General features: G+C 38.3%; 1 protein-coding gene and 1 long non-coding RNA gene across 2 annotated transcripts; both read left to right on the top strand.

Annotated features, from left to right (window-relative positions):
• The first annotated feature begins 7424 nt into the window (after positions 1–7424).
• Positions 7425–8803, top strand: LOC108267131 (C-C motif chemokine 3). Its single transcript, XM_017471106.3, has 3 exons — positions 7425–7588; positions 7992–8103; positions 8324–8803. Exons 1-3 carry the CDS (start codon positions 7519–7521, stop codon positions 8415–8417), a joined length of 276 nt encoding a protein of 91 aa, XP_017326595.1. The 5' UTR covers positions 7425–7518; the 3' UTR covers positions 8418–8803.
• Positions 8804–10129: 1326 nt separating this feature from the next.
• LOC108267135 (uncharacterized) lies at positions 10130–10940 on the top strand. The gene is made up of 2 exons (XR_001813026.3): positions 10130–10225; positions 10350–10940. It is a non-coding gene; the product is annotated as an uncharacterized LOC108267135 (long non-coding RNA).

The following is a 10940-nucleotide window of genomic DNA, read 5'->3' as shown; positions in this document are numbered from 1 at the left end:
AGTGCCTTCGTATTTACATACCAGATTTTTATTTTTTTTAAAAAGCATCTAAATCAGTGTTGTTTTTTTGTTTATTATTTAGAGAGAATTTAAATAGAATAGTAAGACATGACAGATAAATGAATGCATAAATGTTTCCAAGTGTAGCAATATTTAAATCAAATGAGGACACAAATCCCTGTAAAAGTCATTGCAGAATATGAAATGCTGGAGTCAGGTACGTTTTCAACCCTTTGTTTCATTTAAATAAATAGTCATGAAACAGTTGTCTTTCCATGCCCATCATTTGTTTACAGGTTTTAGACTGATGTGAATCTTCTCTCCTCTGCAGTTTTACGCTAAAGAAAGGTGTGAATGAGGTGTGTGCAGACCCGAGTGGGTGAAGGACGCCATGAAAACAACTGACCTGCAGTATCTGTGTACAAGCCTGACTCACCATCAACTGAGGGTTTAAACGGTCTCTCCTTTAATAAGAAATGAATATTTTTATGTACAGCTTCCTGCATTTGGACTCAAGGAATACAACTTTTTCTTAAAAATTATGTAAGTCTAGCATTTTTTAATGGAATTAAACTACAGGTTGTTTTCAGGATTTTTAAAAATACCTATTAAAGAACATTTTAAATGACGAATCTGTTTCACTCTTTCTTTCTGTCTTTACATTTTAACGGAAAGCATTGCTGGTTGCATTCAAAGACATTAAAATGCTCAGGTCACATCTTTTTAAGATTAGTCTTTTAAAAAGTTCTTTCAGTAAACAAACAAACAAACAAAAAATAGATTGCAGCCCTGATGTCCTGTGTTTGGGGGCGGAGTCATTCTGGAAGTGACCACACCCATCATAGGGATAGAGGTGATCCGTCAGAAGAACTTCTGATTAATTTGCAGTGTTGCTTGCGTTACGTGACAAGTGGAGGGACGCTATATGAGCAAAAGTCAATGCGCCCTCCATCTTAACAGCTACTGTTTTTTCCTTTAATCTGTCACTCAACTGTAGCTCTGCAGCAGTGCATGAGAGCTGCGCACGCTTTGCTTGGCGTAAAAGCCACATAAAGGTTTCCTGTGAAATCTTTTTTTTTTTTATCTGTTTAATCACTGTTTGCAATTTATATACTCTCAGACCCCCTGCTCTTATTTACCCAGCCATTTTCCACCAACATCATCAGCTATGTTTTCCAATACTCATTCAGTTCTGTTGGTTCTTCTGGTGATGACCTGCTTTCATTCCTACACAGCAGGCAACAGTAAGTTAAAGAGTTAAAAATATCTAAAACACCACATGTCTGTTTGAAACAGGTTTTTTTTTTTTTTTTTTTAAATATTAAACATAGCTATGAGTGTTAAACATGCTGTGTGTGAGGGACATGTGTGCCATATCGCTAATTATTATCTAGTCCTCATTACCACATCACCCACACACACACACTAAAGCACATTTTGTACTGAAGTCCCCCCCCAACAACATCCTGCACTCTCACTCTCTCAGATGTTCATTCACATTCTGTTAAATAGTTTTAGTTTACTAATTTAAATAACTTTAAAAAAATATATTATTCTGCCATTTTTTCAATCTCGATTCAGAGATGAAAATAAAACAGGATATTGTTCTTAGCACTTCACACTAAAACCCAGTGAAGGGACTAAAGAAGTACAGGCCATGCTAATAATTAGGCACATATTAATAATAATTATTGATTATCTCTGGTGTATCGTGTGATGTGTCGTGCTGGTTAAATGATTCTTTTACTCCAGTGAAGCTGCACTTATTTATATTGATATTTATTTTATTTTATGTAAGTTTGGCTGGGAAAGTGTGTAAACGCTGCTCAGATCTTTCCGTCTTTGGTTGAAAACCGCTGCTTGGTTTTCTGTGGAACGGATGAGTTTTATCTCTTTTAATCAAACTGCCACCCCCTCTCAAACCACACTCTCACACGCCTCTTATCAGCTTATAAGACCAGTGCTGAAGTGATATCTGCATTAATACGGTCCTGTTCACATCGTGATCATCATCAGCAGCCATGGTCTCTCGTTCTCTCCTGCTGGTTCTGCTGGTTCTCGGCTGCCTTCAGTCGATCAGGTTGCTGAAAAAAAACAGTGTTAATGAACCCCTGTGTGTTTTGTACACTGTGTGTACCAAAATCGAAACTAAACATAGACTAAAGAGATGCCCTAAACATCCAAAAAATCACAGATGGTGATGAATCATGCACAGACTGACTAATCATCTCACAGATCAGTCTTTGTGGAGGTTTAATGGTCCTACCAGCCCTAGTACTAACTGTGTCTGTTTGAACGTATTCTGCGTTATTGCAAATTACAGGGTCAACAGTATCTGAAACAGTGTTATTGACTACACGTGAAGGTGGAAATACTGGCATAGTCATGGAGTGCTGTGAGGAGCTCTGACCCAATGCATTGTCAGGAGGTAGTCCTTCACCTAACAATGCGCAACGTCACTTCCCTGTTCAGTGCGTACAGAGCTGTTACAGGTACCAGAGTCTGCCTTCGAATTGGAATTCTGCACATCCAAAGAACACTGACCTCCAGACAAAGCAATTGAGTCACTGTCATTATCAGGGCAGTTGTGCTGATCAGACTTCATAACCCAGTGAGCTGTTCTTGCAACACTCTCAGGATGATCAGGCAAGTCTGCAGTCGAAACACTTAGATGGTAAATCTAAGTTTGTACAGAAAGTTAAGAGGGAGTAAGAGATTCCTGTGCACAGTCTTTTCTCTGCCTGTTTATGTGTCTCTTATTCGATTGACAGTAATGGGCGATCTCACTAACATTACTTCATAGAGGTTGGACTCTATGAAAAATTGTCTGCAATTTTCCGTTTGCCATGCTCACCACAATTCACCAGAAGGTCTCGGTCACCAACACTCAAAGGTGATCCTTTCACTTTCTGATCGTAGAGCCTTGCATCTCAGGCTTCCTCAAGTGAACTGTGCTTCTGTGTCATTTTTGCAGCTTTGTCAAGGTCACCTTTAAGCCTTTAAGATCACAACAGCATCATCCCTGAGGACATGTTCGAACATCACATCATAGGTGTGGAACTCTCCCGAACATCAGATAGAAAGCTGCAAAGCCTGTGTTCTTGTGAATGGTGCAGTTATAATAGAATGTCCGTGTCTGCAAAGACTGCAGCCACTTCACTTTGGACCGGGGAGGTAAGGCTCTTATCATGTTCCCTAAGGTTTTGTTGAAGCGTTCAGTGATCCCGTTTCCCATTAGGTGGTAAGGAGAGTGTGAGGTTTCTTGAAACCCGCCATATTTAGCAACTCCTTCATGTTTGCTCTCAAAACTTGGACTTTGATCTGAATACACCCGTCTAGGGAATCCGTAAACACAGAAGAGACTGTTCCATAAATGATGAGCAAGCTGCTTTGCAGACTGGTTCTTACAGGGAAAAGCATAGGCTAATTTGGTGAAATGATCCATTGCTACCAGAACATCTACACTTTTGTTATCACCCTGCTCTGCTGTCCAGAATCAATGGAAATGTGTTTCATTGGCTCAGAGGTGCAAATGTTCTCAAGGGGAGCACGATCTTTCAGTTCTGGAGTCTTGCCTACAATACATCACATGCAGTTCCTCACATAATACGCTATGTCGCATTCCATGCCTGTCCAGAAGAACCGTGGTCTGGCCACAAAAGACCTTCATGCAGACCATGAAGCACTAGTTGTTTCAGAGCATCTGCGACTATGAATTGATGCAGCTTCTTGTTCTTTTGACTGTCTCTTTTGACTTGGAAAAGCATGCCGTCTTTGATGGTAAGTTTATTCCAATATTTAAGAAGCCTTAGGACAGTACGAGGCTCACTAGCATGTCCACGCTTGTCAGGACGTCTGTGTCTCCGAACGTAAAAGAGTGCTCTTCAAAAAAGTAGTGACACTCTTCACTTAAAAAAGCATGGGAGAATCTTTCTAGACAAAATATTTAAAATAATAATAATAATAATAATAATAATAATAATAATAATAATAATAATAATAATAATAATAATATAAAAAAAATTAGGAGAGAATCGCTTCTTATGTTTTGCTAAAACTCAGACTAGGATTCATTGACTACAGAGGAATTTCTTTAATCAGACAATGATTTAAATATGATTATTATGTAATCCATCAGGTCCTTAATTTTTAATCAGTATTTAAACATGATTTTGTTTCAATAGTACATGGAATATTTTATTAATCAGAAAATATTTGTGTAAGTGAAGCTAGGACAAATTGATGTAACTCCAGCTTGTGGGAAATCACTGAGCACGCATTTCTGACGCTGTATATTTTTATTCCCCGCTCGCTAAATTGTTATGTAATTTCTTCGTGTACCCACTATTACAAATTTCAAAAAGTCCTCATTAAGTGTTCTTAAAGAATGATTGAGATAAAGTGTCATATATCAAGGAGGTAACTCTGGACTTCATTTCCCAGCAGCCACTGCACCATATTACTGTCACATGACCACCTGCACCTGTATCACGTTTTTGTTTAACGAGCACTCATATATATATAGCTGCTGTTTGCACTGCTTCTTTGTCTCATGCAATTGTCTATCTTGACCTTTGTCCCGGTACCATGGTTTGTTGGATAGTTTATGTTTAGCCTTAGCCACAGTATTTTGCTGAGTTGTCTTCGTGTCTTTGTATTGTTGTTCGTTTGTTCATTAAATTGTTTGGAAATCTGCGATTGCTTCCATAACCATCTTTGAAATGTGACATAAAGACTGTCCAGATCTGAATGATCTACGTGTCCAAACATAGAGTGGCTCCATGATGATGAGATTGGTGAGATCTACTCTTTAAAAACACCACCACCACCACCAACAACAACAACAACAACAACAACAACAACAACAACATCAACAACAACAACAACACTGGATGGACTGAAATTCCAGTGGAAACTGACATGTCTTTCCCATGCTGGTCAATCTGATTCTTATTCATTCTCTGAGAACGTTGTGCTCAATGAGGACATTTTGAAGTTTGTAGTCAAACCTATATTGCAAATCCTCCCCACCAGACTCAATCTCTCAACCTGGGTTTCTACTTTTCAGTCTCCACATTGATTGCATCACACCACAGGACAGGTTCTCGGTGGCTGCTGTGCTTACGAAGGACTGCACCTAGCACATCTCAATAGAATAGTAGACCTCATAGCAGAAGAAATATCAGTCCATTTACCTTCCTCTGTGACAATGTGTTAAAACTGCTATGTAACAATGATTACTTAACTTTTGCAAAGAGGTAGGCTGGACATTTCGACTATAGCCTCAAGGAAGCCTTCATGACTGAGGTTATCAAGTACCAACTGCTTTTAAATAACAAGGCCACGGTTATGCCCACAGACTGGTCATGACAGGCTCACAGCTGGTAGGGGGTCATGAATGACTAGCAAAATACTGTTGCGTCATTGGCAGACGTCATATATGGAGAAGTTGCTGCTATTTATACTCATAATAATCTCTATACAGGATGATGTACTTTTCTGTATTCTACTTCTCTGGTATTTATGTGCTATATTACTGCTTTGCTGAATGGATATAAATACATTGTTTTATAAAGTGTGTGTGATTTCTAAATCCTAGAAATGTTCATTATCACATCAGCCCATTACTCATCTGCTGTATTTGTGACTAATGAGCTTCAGTGTATGATGCAGGTTGGGACTAGTAGCTGACACGTGGAATGTGGGTTCTCTATATTTAGTTCTGTGTTTGAGCAGGAAGCAGTTGATGTAGTGACATAACAGAGTTACATGAATGAAATTGTTATAGTGTGGATGAGTGGGTGGGGGGATTGGCTGTGTGTGTGTGTGTGTGTGTGTGTGTGTGTGTGTGTGTGTGTGTGTGTGTGTGTGTTGACATTTTAAGCTCATGCTGTCTTTTATCCACCCCATCACTAATCCTTTACTTCATGCTGTTTTTCATTCTTTTTCCACTCTTCTTACTAAGCTCTATCTGGGGATATCTGCCTTCCAAATCAATGTATGTCAGCTGTTACTATAGAAACGATAACCAATCAAGTTCGCTATCTGTGTGTGCGCTAATCAATAATCCATCCTCATTGACCTCATCAACTCTGTTGACTACAAACTGCACTTTTTGTTCAAAGTCTTTTTGTTTTTTTCGGTAAAAATTGCACACTTCCCCTCCCACACGTTCAGTCTTATTCACGTTCGTGTTTAAAAAAAAAAATTAACAAATGCTTAAAATGCGACCCTTCATGTGAAAGATCACATGATCTTCACAGAGGAGCCACATGTGGCATTTACAAGTGTAGTTGTAAGACATCTTTAAACGTAATGCTTCAGACATTTTTCACACGCATCAAAATCATTTTTTTTGCCAGAGGCAACCGTAAACTCGCTCAGGCTCGGATACAGCCGAAAAGAACACACTAACCTTCTTTAAGAGATCAAGACATTGCTCAGTGCTTGTGTTTTTATTTTCACATATTATATTTTTTTTATTTTTACACACAATGTATTGATTTTCATGTGTGCTGCATGTGATTTCATTTTTCTCACGTCGAGGATTAGTTTTTCCACATCTGATCATGTATTAGTGAGGCACGGAGGATTATCGGTTGGCACGTTCGCTCCACACCTCCAGGGGTTTGATTCTCACCTCCCTGAGTGGCCGGAGCTTGCATGTTCTCCCCGTGCCTCAGGGGTTTCTTCCGGATGCTCCAGTTTCCTCCCCCGAGTCCAAAGGCATGCATCGTAGGCTGATTGGTATCGCTAAACTGTCCATAATATGTAATTGTCTCCCACGACCCTGTGCATTATAAGTGCTGCAGAAAACGGATGGATCACATATTACTCATATTGATGTTAAATATATTTACTTGAATTATGGGCAGTGGTGACTCAGTGGTTAAAGGCTCTGTGTTACTGATCAGAAGGTCAGGGGTTCAAGCCCCAGCACTGCCGAGATACCACTATTGGGCCCTTGAGCAATGCCCTTAAAGCTCAGTTGTGTAAAGGAGATTGATGTTAGTCGCTCTGGATGAGTGCATCTGCCAAAAGCTCTCAATGTAATGTAACTTGAATTCACGTGTACAATTACATGGTGAAATGAACCTTTATACAGAATTTACAATAACAAATTTATGCTCACGTGTGAAATGTCAGGTATTATTCTAAAGTAAATTTCTATTTACTATGTTAAACGATTTGTTTTGTTTATTATAACGACCAGGCGGTGCTAATAATTAGGCAAAATTAATAGATCTTCTATTTTACTGCATCAGAGCTGCACTTACTCATCTTTATAATGGGTATAAACTGAGGTGCTCATTTCCTCCTCATTGTAATGAAAACTGCAGTGGGGATTCCTATGAGGTCTTCTGTGTACTTTTAATCAAAGTGGAATTTCCACTTACCTCGTCCATTTGCCAGCTTATATAAATTCAAGAGTGAGCTGATATCTGCATTCATACCATTCTGTTCACATCGTGACCTTCGTCCTCCTCATCATCATCATCACCATCACCATCAGCAGCCATGGTCTCTCGTTCTCTCCTGCTGGTTCTGCTGGGTCTCGCCTGCCTTCAGTCCTTCACAACGGCCCAGAGTAAGATAAAGTTCATCTTTTTTACCTTTTTAAAATTGTGTTTGTACAGATTAGTATCAGTATTTATTTAAATCAATTTACATGTACTGACTTAACCACTAAGTAGGAACTATTAAGATAGACGACTAGCAGTAGAACGTTACAACTCTGACAGTTACTATAGAAACAATAAGGTATTAGAATTAGCGCGTTAATATAAACCTGTGATTTACATCTGCACTATTGTCAGAGCCGCTGAAAATTAATCAACACCTTCTGATCAATCAGAGTCCAGAACTCAACACGCTGTAGCACAAGTTAGGACACTAGAAGCAGAACCTTATAGCAGATATAAAAGCATTAAATGTTGTTTTTTTTTTGAGCATTTAATAACAGAACTAAATGCATAAATGTTTTCACACAGATGTAAATGGCCCAGGTCAGTGCTGTTTCAGTTTCCAGACACATCCAATCCCTGTAAGACTCATTACAGCGTATAAGGAAACAGAACGTCAGTGTCAAAAACCTGGAGTCATGTAAGCTTTCACTCCCTCGTCTATTTTTAATTATTTTCCATTAATATTTTTTAAAAAGTTTGTATTTCCATGTCAATCACTGCTTTATGGTTATGTATAACATAATATAAATTTAATAGCATATAACTTAATTATCTTGGCTGATTGGGACGTGAGAGTGTTTGATTTTTTGTCTTTATTACAGTTATAAACTGATGTATATCTCCTCTCTCTTCTGCAGCTTCACTCTAAAGAGCGGCCGTCAGGCGTGTGCAGACCCCAGCGTCGAGTGGGTACAGAAGCACATGAAAACAATTGGCCAGCGCTCGACCTAACCTCAAACAACTGATTAAATCCTCTCTCCATTAATAAGATTATTTTGTGTATTCACTGGATTGAAGGAATAAAGCTTTTTATTATAAATCATATTGAATCCTTTGCTTAGTTTATTCTACAATTATGTATCTGCAGTAAATATGGGATAATGTAAACTATGAGATGTAGCCATTGATTTTTTTTTTTTGTTTGTTTTTTTAAACACTGTGCATGTTAAAGGATTAAAGAACAATGGAATATTAAGGCTAAGTTTCGGGGGGGTTGTTAATTTTTTATTTATTTATTTTTAAATTTTATTTTAATGTTCACTTTTCAAAGAAAACCATGTTCATGTTACATCATTGAGAGCAACATTTAAGAATAAAAAAAACAAACATTTTCAGCACTCAGTATGTGTACATACTCGTTCATGTCTCAATCAATCAATCAATCAATCAAGCATATTAAAAGATTATATATGATATTATTGATATATTGATATGATATCAAATATTTAAGAAAATTACGTGAAAAAGTGTCATTGATTAATGCAGAAATTTCCATCCGGAACATTTTTATGTATTTATGTAGACTTACAGATGCAGAAATTCACTCATGGATAGACAAAATGATTATATGAATAAAAGATTTTGGGGCGTGGCTGTGGGGATTTTGGGGCGTGGCTGTGGGGATTTGTGTTCATTCAGCTACAAGAGCATTAGTGAGGTTGAGGAGACTCCAGTTCCGGTTCATCCCAAAGGTGTTCAGTGTGGTTGAGGTCAGGGCTCTGTGCAGGACACTCAAGTTCTTCAACCTTCTTCCAACCTTCACACACCACGTCTTCATGGAGCTCGCTTTGTGCACACTGGGAACAGGTTTGGGATTCTTAGTTCCAGTGAAGGGAAACTAATATTAGAGCAAACAAAGATATTCAATACAATTCTGTGCTTCCAACTTTGTGACAACAATTTGGTGAAGAAACACATACTGTATGGATGTGATGTTCAGGTGCTGTTTTGGTGAAGGAGACATTTATTTAACATTTACGGAAGGAGTCTCTAGTGTCAGCGCTTTGTACCAGTCAGAGGTGAAACTGTAACATTAAGCTTTCAGACATCTTCAGGACAAGCTGCATATGTTCATACTGGGGTAAAGCTATAGTCCTTTCTTTAAGTTTCTTTTAGGTTGTGTGTGTTTGTGGATGAGATTAAACACAGGGTTGGAAGGAAACACACTGCCAAGATCACACTTTTCAAGATCTTGTACTTCCCACAGTGGTCAGTGGGTTATAGAGTGGAGGAACTGTATATGGTCATGACACTGATGTGACCAGTGCGGCATTTTCTATGTAGTTAAACTATAACTGACAATGACGACACCAGTCTGGGAGTTTCCCCAGAGGAAATACACAGTAAAGGAACACAGTTTCGCCAGTACAATGAAAAGACATGTTGTCCAATTTAACATAAAGGGAGACTTTCTTTTTTTTTTTATCCTTCAGCATCAAATGAAGAAAACGCTAAATGAGAGAATTAGACAATAGTCAGTCATCATACCCATCGAATGTCCACTAACAAATGTATGATAACAGTGATGTTGAAATCTCACCAGCTTAAAAGGGACATTTCCCCATATATTTATAGCACAGAGAGTAACAAAAGCCGGAAACCAGTGTCACAGACCCAAGTGTGTTTCCTACATTACACACACACACACACACACACCACCATGTCAGTGTAGTGGGATGGGTTTTTCCCCATTGTTTTTTTACTGCCCCGTTATGGATGAGAGATTGGGATCATTGGTGCTTGTGTAATTAAACGCTCAGGTAGGAATTATTAGAACACAGACTTTGAAACATACGCCCGTCTTCTGGTTTTTCCAGTGTTATGACAGCTGAGGATGTTTTGTGTTTATCCTATAAGTAATTGTTTGTTCTTTTGATCTTGTAGTTGTTGCTGTAACCGTTACCGTGGAATCTCCCGTGAGTTGCGTCGAGCACTCGCTGAAAGCTTTTAGATATGAAGGCTATTGAGATGCTGTGTTACTTTGTTGGGTTTTCTTGTTGTTCTTATTTTGAATCATTGTTTATTGTTGTGTGTTTTTAATGAAATACACATGAAGGCATTCTAACATCCTGATGTTCATTTATCTTTGGATTTTGGAGTATTTATGATTAGATATTGTGACTTTCTATTTGTGACTTTCTATTATTTGATATGAGAGGTTTTTTTAATAATTATGTTTTGTTTTGCAGTCATTCATGGTTCGTTCGGCGGTTAACTGTGGGTCGTGCTGCTGTTTTTAAAAAATTTTTTGTCTAATTATATTATGATTGTGTTTTCCTTTGTTTATTACCTGTTTTGAGGTTTTTGTTTTGATTTTCTGGAGTTTTGACTTTGCTTATGTTTATGACTTCATCTCTTTGCCTTGCCATGTTTGTGCTGTTTGTCTCATCACCTGACTTCTTCCTGCTGATGATTATTGTCTTCTGCCTTATCCTCTGGACATGTTGTTTGATTAAACTGCCATACCTGCACTTG

Source organism: Ictalurus punctatus, chromosome 7 (assembly GCF_001660625.3).
Source record: "Ictalurus punctatus breed USDA103 chromosome 7, Coco_2.0, whole genome shotgun sequence".
In the NCBI taxonomy this organism is placed as follows: Eukaryota; Metazoa; Chordata; class Actinopteri; order Siluriformes; family Ictaluridae; genus Ictalurus; species Ictalurus punctatus.
This window is presented reverse-complemented; position numbering and strand designations above follow the sequence as displayed.

Bases quoted from the DNA above. Each gene is read 5' to 3' on its own strand.
- LOC108267131 (XM_017471106.3), top strand. From the start codon at position 7,519: ATGGTCTCTCGTTCTCTCCTGCTGGTTCTGCTGGGTCTCGCCTGCCTT. The intron at 7,589-7,991 runs GTAAGATAAAGT...GTTTTCACACAG, and splicing joins GTCCTTCACAACGGCCCAGA to ATGTAAATGGCCCAGGTCAG. The intron at 8,104-8,323 runs GTAAGCTTTCAC...TCTCTTCTGCAG, and splicing joins TGTCAAAAACCTGGAGTCAT to CTTCACTCTAAAGAGCGGCC.